The 18,693-nt window shown below is 39.2% G+C and overlaps 1 protein-coding gene across 1 annotated transcript in view; it reads left to right on the top strand.

The window, feature by feature from the left end:
* The first annotated feature begins 4,146 nt into the window (after positions 1-4,146).
* LOC140992432 (double-stranded RNA-specific editase 1-like) overlaps positions 4,147-18,693 on the top strand; it is a 50,569-nt gene continuing 36,022 nt past the window's right edge. Inside the window, exons 1-2 of the mRNA XM_073462731.1 lie at positions 4,147-4,228; positions 14,040-14,147. Of these exons, the coding sequence (XP_073318832.1) occupies positions 4,147-4,228; positions 14,040-14,147 (190 nt within the window). The remainder of the gene's footprint in view (positions 4,229-14,039; positions 14,148-18,693) is intronic.

Below are 18,693 nucleotides of genomic sequence, written 5' to 3' on the forward strand. Positions count from 1 at the left end.
TGCAGCCTTTTAATGACTTGGTTATACACTCAGAACGATTATTAATAATAAGTCTTAAACATTCATTTTAAGTCTTTACTTAACTTTACTTGTACATTTTCCATCTGATATTTTTGCAAAAGTTCAATGTAAAGTTTTTCTTCCATGTTGAGTTGATGTGAATAAATTCAATAACTTAGTCTGATGAAATTACATGAATGCAGATACATAAACTGTACGTGTTTCAATTATTACATATAAAGTAAAGGGAACTTCTACATAAACCTCATGTGTTTTACAGTCACATTATTCATTCATTATTCAGGTAATGCATTTCAAGCCTGTTATTCTGTCTTCTGTATTCAATCACACATCAAGTTAGTTATTAAAACACATTGACTCAACATGATGAAAAGCATTAAATGTGACCCTTTACATTGAATTTATGCGATACAATCTGGTGGAAAAATGTCCAAGGTCCTTCATCTGTGTAAAAATATATTCCAGAGCTAGTTAATATGAAGTTAATGTGAGGCTTCAGCAGTCAGAGTCAGAGTTGGACAAATCAAGTTTTGTCCTGGTGGAGAACTCTTTCTCCAGAAATGACTTCTAAATAAAACTAATGTGTGATAGCAAATACATTCACATATCACAAGAGATAATGTGAGCCAGATTATGTTTTCTATCAGGAAAAGAGGAAATGTTGTTAATTAACATGTCTGGCAAGTCACACAATGTTGATACTGAACCTATCAGTAAAATGTTCATTTGTTTTGCACCAAAATATGTGATGTTGCATCACATGATCGGCTCGTGTTAGCTGCAGCAGTCTGTGGACAGAGTCAGACAGATGTGAGCTGTGTTTGGTGTAGTTGTTGCTGTAGGTCCTGCTGTGGACAGCTCCTGGTGCTGAAGCAAGAGTTCACTGCTCATCTCTCATGTGCAAAGTTTGGAGAAAGATGTTCTCTTACAGGAGATGCTGTTTTTAGCTTAGCTTTACCAAATGAATTCATCTCACAGATGATGTCTGATCCCTCCACATCTGTGTGATTATTACACTGCAGCAGCTGCGCTCTATGTGTTTCACTCAGGAACAGCTTCAATGGCAAGAAATTAAATCAACCAAATAATTCTGTCTTGCTGGTTGATTGACTTTTGAATATTATTTCTTATTAAAAAAATATATTTTAATAGGATAACACTTTAACTAATAGACATCACATTCATCATTTTTTGTATTATACGTTTCCTAAAATGTTAAAACATGCAGATGAGTGTGTGTGTGTGTGTGTATGTGTATGTCCAGTTCAAACACTTGACTGCAGATATATTTTTGTCTCCACTCTGTCTTCTCGTGGTGTAGCTGTGGTCTAGTAAGCTGTCACTAATTCCTCTGTTTAAGGATCTTTGTACATTGTTGAAGCAAAATACTGAATATGGAGCTGAATTGACTCTAAAAGGAAGAATTGAGTGAATGAGGAAAGGGGAAGCAGATGATATGGATGTAATTGTGTTGCTGTTGGTCCAGATGTAATGGACAGTAAAATGAGTCCACGGTGACGCCTGTGTTCATACTGTGCGACCTTGGCTCCTGCTGCTGTTTTTCATGTTCTTGTCCAAACACGTATCTGCTCACTCTCAACATTTTCTTTGATTAAAATCTGCAGATCGTCTTAATCACAACCGTGCCTGTGATCGTTGTCTTTGATTTGAGTAACCCTGATTAAAGTGCTGTTGAAGTGAAGCTCGCCATGGCTCTGTTAGTGTTGGACGAGAGGACAGATGGTGATTGTGTGTGTTGTTTCAGTTTGAGTGTAGTATTCCAAACTAAGCAGCACACACTCTTTGTTTAATTCCTGTGTGTGGGTATCAGGGATGGAGTGTGTGCATGTGGGCTTATGATGTGTACTGTTTTCATCTTTAGTCTCTGCTATAACCACGGTGGAAACAGTGCAGGCCTGGTCCTCAGTTACACGGCAATATAAGCAGATTTTATTGTGATTTGATTGTTTTCCACACAAGTAGAGCTGCAATGGTTTGACATTTTCACTGTATGATCATCATCATCAGAACATTTCATGGTTTAACCATATTATTATTATTATTATTATTATTATTGTTATTGTTGAAACCTACACACAGAAGTGAAAAAACAAGTAAAGAAGAGGAGACTCTTCATTTCACTCTTCGTTTCATCATTAAAAAAACTAATTCAAATTAATTGTAAGAAAAAAAATAAAAGGTTGCTATAACCTCCCATTAATGAGAGTTGTGACATAACTTGAATGAAAATTTGTTTTTTAAAACCATATAATTTCTTGTATATAAAAATGCAGGTAGGGATGTTACTGAATAGATTTAATGTAACCTAAATAAAACTTGAACTTGTCTGTGAGCATTTGTGCCTGGGTCATGTGCTCTCCTCTCGTTCATAAACTGCTCCAGATAAGAGCAGTGTAGTGGCCATTGTCGGATAATTTAAATCAAACTTCAAAATGAATCCAATGAGCCACTGCTGCACCATGGGCTTGTAATGTACGCAGGCAAAAGAAATTCAATGTCCATTCAACGTTCCTTTGGTTTTTGTGATTTATTTTCCAAAAACAAGCAAGCAAACAAAGAACAAAGGAAATCTGCATGCCTCTCTTGCTCTGGTAAAAAAACATAGGCTCACCCAGGTGCATCATGGTCCTACACCTAGCCTATATAACCTCGGGTGCCCACAGTGTTACCCAAATCCCTAAATAAAACAAAAAACAAAACAAAATACTGACTAGACAAAACTAAACATGCTAAAGAAGGAAATAAATAGACTAAACAAATAACTAGCAAAGGAAAATGCTATCAAACTCTAATGTAAATAAAGCAAACATCTAGTTGATAATAATAATTATAATAAAATAAATAAAACAACTTTTTATTAGCAAAAATAACAACCAAAACTAACAACAAACAGATAGCTCCAGCAAGCAGAATCCAAGAGACACATTTCGTTATGGTGGGTATTACTCGTCTACTGCAGTCTACCACTGTGTCTTTTAATACTTAAACAGAGACACTTCAAAGTCTGACATTTTCAAGTCTTCCTCATACGAGCTTTAATTACCTAAATCCAAGGATTCTCAACTGCTAATGAGCCCAGCCTTTAGTTGACTGTCGCCTCACTTTGGTGACCAGGCATCTCTATCAGGAGTGAAAATGATTTAATGATACCATTGGTGATACATATTTCCTAGAGAAGATGGAGAGGAGAATGGCAGAATGGGAAAGACAGAGATTGTGCAAACCAGAGGGAAATAAATAGATTGTGTAAGTGTGTGAGAACAGAGGGACAGAGTCAAAGTTCATTCATCCCGTCTCTGCTTGCTCTATGAGATGTACAGACCCACATACACATCCTCATTCTATCATTTTAAGTGACTTGTGCTCCAGCTAGCTGGGAGATGTAGTCCCATCAGTGCTGCTGAGGCTCTCCTGAGGCCTCCTTCCTCTAAAAGTAGATGACCAGCAGTCACTGTTACTGGGTGCCTGGATTTTTTTTTTATAAATGCAAACGTGTAGTGACTCACTCCTGAGGCCATACCAAGGACTTTTATAGAATCAGATTTTTGTGAGGTTGATTTTGTGACTAAAATCTCAGTCAGTCTCCGCTGGCTGTCTAGCCATCATTGATAAAACAAGTCAAACAAGTCAATGTTGGGTTTTAGGTCGCTCTAAAACAGGAGCCACCAAGGTGAGCAGCACCCTGAGGACTGGCTCTGGAAGATCCCCAGTGTCCCCACCCTGTGAGGTTTCCTCTCCTGTTTGATTTGTTCATGTCAGTGATCAGTCTGAACTGAAAGACAGTATTTAAAAATTAAATTAGACATCAAAAAGACTTTTCTTCCGCTTGATTAAACTGAACTAATTTAATAAAATTTGGTGACACCCTGAAGGTTTCCCAGCTCTGTGAGACTCCTCTGAGTATCAGCTAATTGTAATCTTTGAACATGATCTCTCTGGCTGTCTCGGTCTCATCAGCACTGACTGTGCTGCTTCTTCTTTTTCTTCTATATTGAAACATTTGAATGTGCTTCTTTCTGCCAACAAGCTCCTTCAGCTGTGATGAATGTTGAGATGCACAGAGGAGTGGGAGGATAGGGAGCAGTGTAGGAAGAGCGAGACGATATGTACTACAATCTGCTCGTTCAGTGTGGAGATGTAAAGTACAGCAGCTCCACCTACAGGCCGCTCTCTGTCATCTCAGCTTGTACGTCAAAACTTGAGCACTGATGCACATTCCGATCTTATTCTCTTGTATAATCCTTTATCGTTAATACTGAGTATGTGAACTGCCATGTAATCCTAAAGTAACATGACTGTTTCCTTTATTTCAGAGCACAGCAGTAGTGAAGTCCTTCCAGCCTCTGAAGAAGACATAAACCAGGTCAGTTGGCTCTGCGCGTCTGTTTTACTGTCAGTCTGTGTTTACATGGAATGTTGAAGAGGCACTAAAGCAAATTAGAAGTAGTCACATTCACATAGAGCAGATAAACAGTAAAGGTCAAAAGAGGTTGAGATGTCCTGGCTTTAAGTCCAGATTCAAACAAAAACACTGGATCATACATTTCTGATAATTGCCCGTGTGTTTCAAACAGTGTTGTAAAAAGTACCCAAAAGGCATACTTAAAAAGTAAAAGTAAAGACATCATGTTGTTATATTACATTGGTAAAAGTGGAAGTCAAAGCAATCAAATAATACTTGTGTTAAACTCTTCAAGTATCTGATATTAAATGTACATACGTATCAAAAGTACAACTAAAAGTAAATTATAGATATATTTACAGATATGAATATACTGTTTACTGTGGGTCGACTGATTATCGGCTCTGATATTCAGCTTTTTTCTGATTATTGGAATGTTTTTTAATCTGATTGCAGTTGAAATAAATGAATTTAATAAAGAACTACCTTGGCTCCGATGTAGCATGCATTCTGCAAAGTACCTAGTAAAAATAAAGTTATCAAATAAATGTAGTAAAATTAGTAAAAAGCACAATATTTACCTCCATAATGTAGTGGAGTGGAAGTATAAAGTATCAGAAAATAGCAATAATCAAGTACAAATACCTCAAAAGTGTACTTGAATACAATACTTGAGTATATGTACTTTGCAGGGTTTCGGAGTAGTGGAATACATACTTATACATACTACATTACTAACAGATACACTATCAAGATTAAAGTCATCTTAGTGATATTTATTTTCTCCTTACTTTATTTGTTTGGTATTGAGGTAATCTAAAAGTAACTGAAAGTAATCAAGTTACATTACTTCAATATTGTGATACTTGAATTATGTTATAGATTACTTCTTTTTTTTAAACACTGTATTTGTAATTTTCCAATCATTATATAGGACAATCATATTCTCTGTTTTACAAATAACCATTGAAAAACAATCCCAGTAAAAAGCAAAGACAAACCAAACCCAAAATCAACCTGACAAACTTGTGACAGACACAGACAGACTAAAAAAAAAAAGAAAAAAGACGAGACAAAAAACAAGTGCACCTAACATTCCTTATCACAGGACTGTCCAAGGGCAGGTGTAAACGCTCAGAGGGTTAGGGTTAGGTAAATTGTTCACATAAGTTATTAGAGGGTCCCAGGTTTTGTAGAATCTGTTGATGGAACCGTTGAGGGTACATCTGATCTTTTCCAGCTTAATGTTCTGCATAACGTCCCTAATCCAGTGGTGGTGTGATGGAGGAGTAACAGCCTTCCATTTAAATAAAATCAAACGTCTAGCTAATAAGGAGGAAAAGGCAATGACCCTTTGCAAATGAACAGGGGGAACAGATCCCGTTGGATCAGAAAACCAACCAAAAACAGCAACCAAGGGAGAAGGTGAGATGTTATAAGCATAGGCATTAGAGACGACTTCAAAAACAGATTACATTTTTAAAGAAATAATTAGTAACTGTACATATGCATTTTTAAAGTAACCCTCCCAACCCTGCAGGGTTTCCTCCAGGATTTTTGTAAACCGTGGGGGAGTTCTGCCCAGGTGGAAGAGGGAGGGTGACGACGATGATGACAACATGAATTTTGAAATGTGAAATTATGACTATTTCAAACTGAATGTTTTTCTAAATACATTATTTACTATAGGGTTTCCGGTACATGAATTGAAAATAATAATTGAAAATAGGATCTTGCAGTATCACTAGGCCAAAACAACAAACACAACAACAACAAATTAAAGATATATTTCAAAGTTAAATAACTAAACTAGTCTATACTGAAATGTTAGGAATATTTAAATATTACACTTATCACGGTACACATCATTATCATTTCTATTGACTTGAGGGAATAACATCACGATAATAAATCAAGAACATTGAGCCTCTCCTTTATGTAACGTTACCTGACTCTCTTCCTCTGGAACCTTTCTCTTCTTTTGAAAATAGTTTAATATACTCATCTGAAAATGTAACCAGAAAAGAGTCATGGCAGAAAATGACCTGGGCATTACCTAAGCTAACGTTATGTCGTGCTGTTCAAAACGTGTATCTGAAACGTAACGGGTTTCCTCTATCAATAGAAAATTACGTTTTACAGTTAAAAATTAATCTACAACAAAATAATATCTCTCTCTACTGTATAACCAAAGACTCGACATGCTTTATTAGGCCTAAAGTAATCTCTCTTTAACAAGTGTCAATGGTACAAAAATAAAATAAAAATAAAAATCTCTCTGAAATAATGATATAAATAATGCGTATCCTGTATTAACCAATCAATAACACATTTATCCCGACCAGTGATGCTAATCTGACCACTTTTTTCAGTAACGAGTAATCTAACGCGTTAATATTTCCAAAAACAGTAATCAGATTAAAGTTACTTATTCAAGTCACCGTGCGTTACTATTATTTGTGTCATTTTCCTTAGTAAAAATATATATTTTTGCTTTCTTCTTGCGTCTCGGGGAGTGATGTCACGTATGCGACAAGTCACGTTTTCAGCATGAGGACAACTCACGCGTAACACCACCATGTAGGGAGGTGAGAGATGCGCGTTATCGAGCTGGAAATACAGTCACTATTTTGAGTTCGTGTCAGCTAAAGATGAGAATATTAAGGTTCGTTGGACACTCTGTGCTGGCGACAAAGTACTATCAAGCTTCAAAAACACGACGTCAAATTTGAAGAAACATTTGGAGTCGCAGCACAGTTAAGTTTACAGAGCAAGCCCCACCAGGTGGTGTTAAGCAGAGAGCTGTGAGCAAAGCCACGGCCTCGACTTCTGCAGGAGGTCCCCCACCTCCCAAACAACAAAAGCTGGACTTCTGCAGGAGGTCCCCCACCTCCCAAACAACAAAAGCTGGACTTCGGTGCTAAACAAGTAAGTGGGGCAGAGTTGAAGAAGTTAGTCGGACGGTATGTTATAGAGGAAATGCTGCCCTTAAACGCGGTTGACTCGAAAGTAACTTTTAAACTTTGAAAAACAAGTAATCAGTAAAGTAACTAAGTTACTTTTAAAGGAGTAATCAGTAGTCAGATTACTTTTTCAAGGTAACTGTGGCAACACTGATCCTGACTCAGGATTTTTTCTGTAGCCTTATCCATCTATAACAGGGTCGTTTTCACGGGTTTGAACAAACCTGTATCAAATATAACCTAGCTTAGGTAGGCTACCTTTCCTTCACCCTTTTCTCTCCCTCCACGTCGGACTGTCGTCTCTACTCTCTTCGTCTTTCGCGCGCCGCAGCCAGACAGGCAGGTGGTGTCCGGTGTTGGTTTTTCAAAATAAGGGTATTTGCAGCGTAGCGTCACATTTCATGAAAAACACCATGTTTTGTGCCAAAATTCACATTTCATACAATAATTTACATTAACAAAAACATAAAACAACATAAAAACAAGGTAAAAAAAAACCCAAAACATTATTCTGAAGGTGTGGCGGCTTTTATTTTGCCGTGGTGGTGCGCCACAATCAATTACATGTAGAGGAAACCCTGCCCTGGTACCTGGTTACATTCCATCAGTGATTTCAAACATATTTGGACCTCAGGCTTTCTCTCCTCTTACTTGAAAACACTCCTCTAGAGACACAGAAGACTTCATACAACTGCTTCTGCAGGCCAAATGTACTCCTCATGACTACTAAGGGACCTTTGCATGTAAAATTGATAAAATACCCCTTTAAAGATATAATATCTCACATTTCTGCATCAAAATATCTCATGTTGTGTACTTACAATATCCCAGATGTTTCCAAGAATGTTGGAACAGGAGAAATCCAGAAGTTTCCTCAAGGTCACGGTTTGTTTCATCTGGTCGCCTGTCACCATAACTTCCAGGAGAGAGTCAGAGAGTGAGGGAGACGAAACATGACATGAAGAAAACTTTAAAACATTACCTTGTCTGTGAACTTTTTTTTTTTCATTATGGTTGTTTAACAATAAGGACAACAACTCCCATGATCCCACACACTTTGAGTCTTTTGTTTTGTTTTGACGGAGAGACCCTGAGTGGTAGAAATTATATACTGTGTGTTTAAATAACTGTCTGACTCCAAGTCTGGCCCCCTAAACAACTTTAATATTCTGAAATACAGTAGAAACAGGCCTCAGTAGCGCCACACTGTGGCCTGTAATCAGCCACTTCAGCACTTTAAAGCATCTACAATTCCAGTTTTATTGTTGATGGTTTGTACTGATGTTGTTGGTCTCACATCATATCTGTCATAATGATACTGGTTCAATTTTGAATGTCTGTCATGATTAGATATAACAGCAACAAACATGGATTTATTTGCTGGATATGGATATGAATGTTGCTGCTGGTTCGGATGTTATTTACAAAAAAAGAATGACTTTGGTCGTCTGATATGACGATATTAACCGCTGTGGTGTGCCAGTGTGCTGTAGTATGGAAATTAGACTGTGCAGGTCCAACTGAGGAGATGTATGTATCTTGCAGGGTCTTGTATGATAGGGCTGTTTGTCGATGTCTCTCAGTGCAGATCTTGTGTCCTATCATGGAGGGAAAAGCACAGGTGTGACTAATAACATAAATGATGTCTCTGTTCAGCACGATACCAGGAGTCCTGAACTGGAACACCTCAAGAGAACACAGCCGTTATTAATAGCATTAGTTCCACCTGTGCCTCTGTCTGTCTCCTCAAGGGGATCATTAAAGTTTAATCTTAATTTCTCCACTAATAATCATCATCATCATAATACTTGGCTAATGAAGGGAAGGTGCTGCAAGTGTCTGCTCATCTATGATGTTAGTGTCACTGTACAAGGGGGCTCACAAGGGGGCAGTGTTGACTTTCAGACTGTTGCAGCATCACTTCACACTTTACTTTAAACAGGTCTACCACAACTGATTACATATGAATGACATCATAATTTTACAGCTCATCTCTATTTAATAAATTGTCTTTCTACATTATGAACTGAAACATAACCTAAATAAAATCTAACAACTAACATTCATAATTAACAGTTGAAATAACATCAGGTGTAAATTGAGATTGAGTATAGCAATTCAATAAAGGTGGAGTAGCAATTTAACAATTTAAAAAGTAAATGTGAAATCGAAGCAGTAGAAGCGAAGATATTCTGACTTTGACCCCATTGTATGGATAAAGCTCCAAAAAGGCTGCACTGTACATTTCCCATAATGCCACTCAGTGGCATCTTTTGTAAGACCTGTTTGTAACACATTTACAGTGTTACAGTTGAAATTTCTATTCTCAAAGCTCAAGCTGAAATTATACTCTAAGTTGATGATAAGATTCTTAATAGAGTAGTGCTCCTCATGACTGTCCTTTTTAAGATGTTAGTCTACTAATAACAACAAACATGAGGCATGCTCAATGTTTTCCTTCACTGGAGACAAGGACCAGGAACACATGCTCGATTCTGCTGTAGGCAGAATAATAAATATCAATCAATCAATCAATCAATCAATCAATCAATCAATCAAATATCAATGTTAAACTGTCTGATGTGCCATGTTGTTACCTGATGATCATTAAAGTTTAATCTTAATTTCTCAACTAATAATTATCATCATCATATAACCTGGATAATGAAGGGAAAGTTCTGACAACCACCTACTTCCAGTACAGTGAAGGTTTCTACAGACAGAAGCACGGCTGAGCCATGGGCTCACCGGTGTCCCCAATAATGGCCAACCTCTACATGGAAGAAGTGGAGAGCAGAACCTTGATTACCTTCACAGGAACTGCTCCTAGCCACTGGTTCAGGTATGTGGACAACACCTGGGTCAAAATCAGAGCAAGTGAAGTGGAAGCCTTCACAGAACATATAAATGCTGTGGACAAGAACATCAAGTTCACACGGGAAGATGTCAGAGGAGACAGTCTGCCCTTCTTGGACTGTGCAGTACACATTGAAGAAGACAGAAGCTTCAGCATTGAGGTGTACAGAAAACCTACACACAGATCAATACTTGCTGTTTGACTCTCATCACCCACTGGAGCACAAGCTGGGGGTCATCAGAGCCTCAAACCATCAGGCTGAGACCATGCCCACTAAGTCAGAGGGGAAGGAGAAGGAACAGAAGCACATCAGGGGAGCACTTAAAACCTGTGGTTACCCAAACTGGACCTTTGTCAAAACCAAAAGATCTAGAGCAGACAGAGGGGAGGAGATGAGAAAACGTAACAACGTGGTCATTCCTTATGTCGCAGGAACATCTGAGAAACTCGGAGGATCTTCAATAAACATCATATCCCAGTTCACTTTAAACCTACCAACACACTGAGGCAGAAACTTGTCCATCCTAAGGACAAAACACCCAGGCATAAACAGAGTAATGTAGTTTATGCTGTTCAATGCAGTCAGGACTGCACAGATTTGTACATTGGGGAGACAAAACAACCTCTCCATAAACGAATGGCACAACACAGGAGGACCAACTCCTCAGGTCAAGACTCTGCTGTCCACTTACATCTGAAGGAGGAAAATCATTCCTTTGAGGACAACAATATAAACATCTTGTCTAGAGAAGACAGATGGTTTGAAAGAGGAGTAAAAGAATCTGTCAATGTCAAACTGGAACGACCGTCTTTGAACGGAGGAGGTGGCCTAAGACATTACTTATCACCCACCTACAGTGCAGTACTGAGTTCCCTCCCCAGACAGCCTAACAACCATTCACACCTGGGCTCACCTAGCCCTAGCAACCCACATGAAGGCCGGTTAAGTCAACAACCCACAAGTGGCCCTGATGACTCTGAAACTCAGAGCTCATGTGTCCTTAACGACTCTGTAAGGAAACTCCCACACAGAGTTTAAAAGCCTGCAACTCCCCTCCAGTTAGTTAGAACTGAAGAAGCCTCTTGGATGAGAAGTGAAACGTCTTCAAGAAACTGAAACACGTCCAGTTGCCTACGATACAGCACTTATAATTGTTAGGTAACATGTTGTTACCTAGTCCAGTTGTTAAAATTGCCTCAAATCTGCTGACGTTGAACACCAGTACATAGAGTAAAATTGTCCTCCTTTGGAGATGTTGTGTCATCAGTTCATATTCTACGCTTTTTAAAGTCCTTCGAACTTTACTGTTGAAGTAAGCGATGTAGTAGCAGGCATTTAAATGAAAATGGCAGTTTTAAAGCCGCATCAATTAATTTTGTCCACTTGGGGGCAGCAAAACAACCTACAAAGGTAACAGACTTATTGTCACTTTAAGTTGTTATGGCAATGTGTCAAACTGCTGTGAGAAATGTTAACAGTCTACCACTAAAGTGCCGTGTGATACTCAGAAACACAACACATCCTCATGCCTACAGTAAACAACTGGATAGGTTGATTGCCTCAGACTCCCAAATAGACACATATCCCCTTTACTAAAACAACATGACCGACCAGCAGCAGGCGGACCTGACCTCCTTTATACGTTCGCAGTTTGTTTAGATTTAGGAATAGATCATGGTTCGGGCTATAAGTGCTTTACTTATGTTCCGTTTTCGTACATATTTAAAGTTACATTATGTACCTGATGTACACTAACTGCATCACATCAGTTAAAAGAACTCCCTGTTGGCTTCTGTTTTCATACGGGACATGAACATTTCTGTGAAAGTCCTGTGTCTGACCCATCTGTCCACCCCATCCTCCTCCCTATCGAGACCTTTTCACTCCTTGTACTATGTCAGCTGACTTCTTCCTTTGCTGCTATAATAATTACTACAACCACTAGAGGTCGCAACTTAACAAGAAACTTAAAGATGGGTCATAATAAGCTGCTCATGCTGTTGACCTATATGGTCAAGATGGGATTTTAAAACTCTGGAAACTTCTCCAGTCATTTTATCCTTCATCTGGACAATCTCTGTATACACAGTAGCATTACACCTTTCATGTTACCAAGTCATTACCAGCAGTATCCCATTGTCTGTATTTGATTGGCCAACACAAGCTAAGCTAGGTTCATTACCTAGTTATGTTACCACCTGTGTCTGGATGGTTGATTTGTTTTGTGGAATGGATGGCTGGTTGGCTGGTTGGTTGGTTGGTTGATATGTTAGTTAGTTGGTTGGTTGGTTGGTTGGTTGGTTGATTGATTTGTGGGTTGGTTGGTTGGTTGGTCTGTTGATATGTTGGTTGGTTGGTTGGTTGGTTGGTTGGTCTGTTGATATGTTGGTTGGTTGGTTGATTTATTTGTTGGTTGGTTGATTGATTTGTTGGTTGGTTGGTCTGTTGATATGTTGGTTGGTTGGTTGATTGATTTGTTGGTTAGTTGATTGATTTGTTGGTTGGTTGCTTGGTCTGTTGATATGTTGGTTGGTTGGTTGGTTGGTTGATATGTTAGTTAGTTGGTTGGTTGATTAACTTGGATGGAGGATGGGTCTCGGTCCAGAATAGACCTCATTAACTTTTGGGGCAGATTCTGATGAAGGGAAGGATCCAATCATTTTTCTCACTTTCTTTAGCATTGTGAGATAGGGCATATTTCCAAATTTTTGTGGTGAGGGTGGGGTATTGATGAAAAATTAGGTTTTAGTATTTAGTTGCATCCTTATGAAAAATCTGAATCCAGTGGATATAGACATTCTATATACTCTCTTATTTTCTTTTTTTTCAGCCAATCTAATGTCTTTTGCATTCCTTTTTTTTGCTAGAGACTTTTGTGTTTGCACACTGTGCCAACTCATCGGGCTCATTGAAAATGAATTAGTTCTCTTACCCACTGCCCATGTCGGTCTGAACGAAGCCTTATACTTTACTTTAGGAGAGGGACAAGGGACACTTTGAATGCATTTTTGAACTAAAGCAACACTATGTAACTTTTAAATTGATTCTGGAGATAGATAGTTGATTGTTGAGTCGTATCACCAAGTCGTGAAATACTGATGCTTTTGGGTCGGCTTTGGACCCGAACCACCAACTCGTATTTGACATCGGGGATGAAACTCAACAGTCAGCTATCTTTCTCTAAAAAGTTACATACTGTTGCTTTAAATGAGTCTCTATGATCATGAAGCAATCACACGTTTGATTTTCGAGGAACACTTTGACATCTTTTGGTTAACTGAAAGTATTATGTCAAAACATATCTGACTGTATTGAAGTGGTGTCCTAGCTTCTATTGCTAAACAGTGTTTCCTTCAGTGTTCATGTTGTCCCTTCAAGTGTTTAGCACTTTGACAGCCACTCTAAACACTAGTCTCATGCAGTGTCAGATGCATATTCAAAAGGAACGTATCTTTTCAAGAGTGCTTGCCAAGTTCATCATAGCCCAGAGTGTGGATTCGAGAATGGGTGGAGAGAGAGGAGAGAGAAGCCAGAGAGAGACAGAGGAGGGAGGAGCAGGAGACCAGGAGACATCCCAGCCCATTTATCTGACAGCCATTTACCACAGCGAGTCAATGTGCCAACAGCTCTGTGCCTGCTTCATGGTAGACTGGCTGCCCCCCCCCCCCCCTCTGTCCAAAGTTGTATAGGCGCACTCTGTGTCTGTACTGAGCATTAGGAACACATCAGAGCCCGCAGGGCAGCTGAAGGGACAGATCAGCGAGCGTCTGTGAGGCCGAGCCATGGCTCTACTGGTGGACAGTTCTCACACCACGGCAGCCTACTACTGCCTGATCCGCCGCAGGTTCAAGAGGAGGAGGAAGAAACGCTGCGAGCGCAAAGGTATTCCTCCGCACTGTACCTGCTGCTCTGCTCTGCTCTGCTGTCTGTCTGTCTGTCTGTCTGTCTGTCAGGCTGTCTGTCAGGCTGTTTGAGTGTCAGGAGACGAGAGTGACTTCAGAGCTGTGCTGCTGTTGGGACGATTGTGTTAGTTCTGTTTGATTGTCATCATGGAAGGTCAGATGAATCCCTGAGGGCTCCTCTTTGAAACTGATTGGTCTGTTTCAGAGCTGCTTGTGTTGTTCATGTTGTGATGACTCTGCTCTACATAAATGTGCTGGAGAGAAAACTGAAGTAGTTCTGAAGTATCTGACATTTCACTTTTAATTGATCTAATATCTCATCCCACTGAATACTGTGTGTTTCCATGCTTTTTCTGTGGTTTTGTTCTTTTCGGTAACACTTTATAATAATCATCATTAATACATGTTTAATGTATAGTTAAGTGAACTTAAATTAATAGTTTTATAAACTATTTATTAAGCAATTTTTTATTCTGAAGTTGCAATTTATTTTTTTAAACCTTCACAGTAGCTTAATAAATGGTTTATAACAATGAAATAGCTACTAAATAAATTTAATTAATTATTAATTTACCATTTATTAATGATGGTTATTATAAAGTGTTATCTTTCTACATCATAACTCAGTCGACTGGACTTTAAATGTTTTTCACGCTGTTTGAACTATATGACATACAAATTATACAATGTTAATATATAATCAATTATTTCTTCATACCATAACATGTCTGATTATTTAAAGAATAACATCTGACACTGAAACAAAAAAAGGAGTGATTTAAGTGTATTGTGTCGGTAAAGCTGAAAATATGATCAAATATTATAACAGCGGTCCATAAAACATGGGCCGCTGTTATAATATTTCATATAAAAAACATTGAATTTTTTTGTTATTAGTTTCTTTGAGCTAAGATGTTCTTTCACACTAAAGGTCGACTGCATACACTCTTCTTCATTTAAATGGAATAAAAAAACCACGGTTATACATCTCCTTTAATGGACAAGAGCAACACAGGACACAGACTATCTCATTTACATTTAACACAAACATAAATGCCCCACTGGTTTTTCACATTTTTCACAAGTTGAAGTAAAAGATTCAAGACTGTTTTTATGCATGCAAAATAATTATTTTTGTCAGATTTCAAGAACAAATATGTTAAAACCCATGTTAGTGAGCACCTCTCCAGGTGTGAACAGCATGGTTAGTGCACAAGTGTGTTCTGGACAGGCCACAATAAGAGGACACTCTAAAATGTGCAGTTTTATCTCGAAAAGGATGTTTTATTAGACGCTGAACTATGATCCTCACATGGCAGGGTTACAGATGCACTGAAGATGGTGTAACTACATTTGCGACACATGTCCTGCACATTGACTTGATCAGGTTGTTGACTGTGGCCTGTTGAATGTTGGTCCACTCCTCTTCAGTGGCTGTGTGAAGTTTCTGGATAATGGCAGGAAGCAGAACAAACTGCTGTACACGTCAATCCAGAGCATCCCAAACATGCTCAGCAGCATGTTATAGCATTTGATTATAGAACTATAAATATGTACATCACTTAAGTGTTGTAGCTTGTAAAGAGGTGCTAACTTTCATTTATTTCTACATATTTTATATGTATTTCTTTATTATACTGGTGGGTAGCTGTGAGTTTTCCCCCCTTGGGTGTCAGTAAAGTCTTATTGATGTAACAATATCATATTTGTTGATTATATTTTGTATCAATCTGAATCTGTAAAGTAAGAAAAGTGGTAACTAAAGTACTCAAATAATGTAGTGCAGTAAAAGTGCAATGTTTCATGTCTCAGTGTGAGCAGATTATATCCACCTGTTGTTCAGGGTTCAGAAGGCTCCACTACTGGCTGTCAGCTCAATGTGGATCTTTGTCACCTGTAGTTTTACCTGTAGTGTCTCTGCACTGGTCAGTGTAATGAAGTGTAACTAGTTACATTTATTCACGTACTGTACTTAATTTTGAGGTACTTTCACTCCACTTCAGTTTGGAGGTAAATATTATACTTTTTACTCCACTACATTTATTTGATAACTTTACTAGTTACTAATTACTTTGTAGATTACATGCTGCATCAGATTCAAAATAGAACACATTATAGGTGTACTTGTAGTTTTATAAAATAAATTCAAACTGAGAAAGATAATATTAATAAATGAACAAGACAAAGTCAGAATTATGAACTTATTATATATATATATATTTCCATAACTAAATAAAAATGCTTTGAGGGGGGAAAGTGGTAATTAGAGCAGTGTTTGAAGGTAGAAGGGTGGCTACTCAGAAGGGTCGTGCAAATACAAACAAACGGTATAAAATAGTGTTTTCCTTTAAAGACGGTCGGAAAATGTATCAAAGAATATTTTTCTCTTTTAATTCAAATTTCTCTCAAAGCTACAGAATGCACCTTTAATTAAATAATTTCATGGGCAAAACAAAACATCTGAATATCGGATCTGATAATCGGTTGACCCATAGTATACAGCATACATACATGTGATGTAACATATACTGTATGTGTAATTTACTTTTACCTGTACTTTTGATACTACAGTCCATATCAGATACTATAAGACAGGGTTGTCAAACATATGGCCCGTGGGCCAGAACCGGCCCGCTGGAGGGTCCAATCTGGCCTGCGGGATGACTTTGCAAAGTGTAAAAATTACAGAGTAGACATTAACTGCAGTTTTTCAATAAAAGTAACTTCTATTTCAAATTCTTCCACTGGGGGTCACACACAACACTGCCAAGCAAGCAAACTGTTCATTCTGGAGCTGTCTGTAAAACATGTCTGGAGCTGGGGGTTGCCTAAAGTACGCAGCCCTGGAGGGGACATGGATGTGTTTTTTTTTAAAACGCACCCAATGCACTCGGGCTCTGGCTTGAAGGATTGAACGAAGTGAGCGTGTTTAGTGCCACTGTGAAAGCGAAGTGAAATAGGATGTGGTCTGTGTGAGAATCTCACATCCTCTTTTTGTACATTAAAACTATAGTTGGTAATATTGGGGAGCTAGCAAGATTTGAAAGTGGCACCTCCTCTAAGCTCCACCCCCTCCTCCCCCTCCCGTCAGTGCTCCGTCCAAAGCCACGCCCCCACAAACTTGAACGCGCATCTGACAGTAGGAGTCAGCAGGGCAGAGGAGAGCGAGTATTAGCAAAAACAAATAATTACCTGTCCAACAGAAAGACAGCAACCTCTGCATCACTTCTTAGGCCCTTCAGCTCCCTCAGTTGTCTCCACCATTCAAAAGCTGACCCGATGTTGACCCTGCTTTTCCCTCTGGCTTTATCCAAAGCCTTCTTCGTTGCAGCCTTTTCTGCCTCCGGCTTTCTTTTCTTACTCCGAGATTCCACTGGATACATGTCCGCTGCGTTACGGCTCCGGTACGATTTTGCTCCGTCGTCCTCGTCCGGCAACCCCCACCAGCTGCGTTTGAGTCTGTCACGGCGCAGCTCCGCCTAACAGCTGTAGTTACGAAACCAAGAAATTCCCGCGATTACATAATCACACCCGAACGCAGTTATACGTATGTGTTATAAACACAACAACACGAAGTGTTCCCGACCGAAGGATTAGAAGAAGAGCTCGTATTCGTCTCTTTTTTAGGTTTTTGTGCTTATATCAACACGGAGTGTTTTATTTAGAAAATTAACCGGATGTCTTGTTGTTGTTTCGTGTCTGACTTCCTGTCTGCTCTGTGCTAAATTCGGCTGAATTGCTGCGTTGTGCTGCAGCGTCCGCCAGAATAGAAGTCCTGCGTATCTGCTCCGCAGGGCTGCGGACTGCTGGAGCTGGGACGCAGCAGACATGCAGCGCAGCGGACCTGGTGGAAGTTAACACATAGACTAGAGTGCAACCGTAACGCAGCCGTAACGTATCCGGTGGAATCTGCGGGTTAGCGGGGCGAGCCGCTACAAGTAACGCTGGAAGTGCCACTTTTGGCTGCATTGTTCTCTCCTGCTAACTCGGTATGGAGTGTGCTGAATATTTCCGGCAACAGTGACACGTGATGAGTGCACGCAGGGAGGAGGGAGGGACAGAGGGGGGCATGGGCAGGACGAGACATGAAGGCATTTGATTGGTTCTTTCCACTCGGACCGAGAGGCAGGGATTGGTCAGAGTTTTTACAGGCCTGCAGTTGCCACAGAGGTCTGATTTTTTTCGTTCCTTTTTCTGAGCACATTATGTATTGACCACTCTCAGGATGGAAGGACCATTTCACCCAGTATAACAAAAAGTGTTTCTGAACAGGATTACCAACTATTGCTTTAAGTCCATGTCCCAGAAACTTTCCATAAATCCACCTGTAACCATGATGTCTCCCAGGCCTCTCAATTTGCCCTTTAGCATGGAGCCCGGCAGTTCACATGTTTTTTTTACTAAAACACACGGACGAATAAATATCTTGGGTGCGCAAATTAGCCCAGAGTTAACAGCAACGATTTCAGATCTCTGGTGAACTTGAGACAGATTACACAGTTTTTCGCTTGCCATTCACAGTCAAG

This window comes from Pagrus major, chromosome 24 (genome assembly GCF_040436345.1).
Source record: "Pagrus major chromosome 24, Pma_NU_1.0".
Taxonomy (NCBI): domain Eukaryota; kingdom Metazoa; phylum Chordata; class Actinopteri; order Spariformes; family Sparidae; genus Pagrus; species Pagrus major.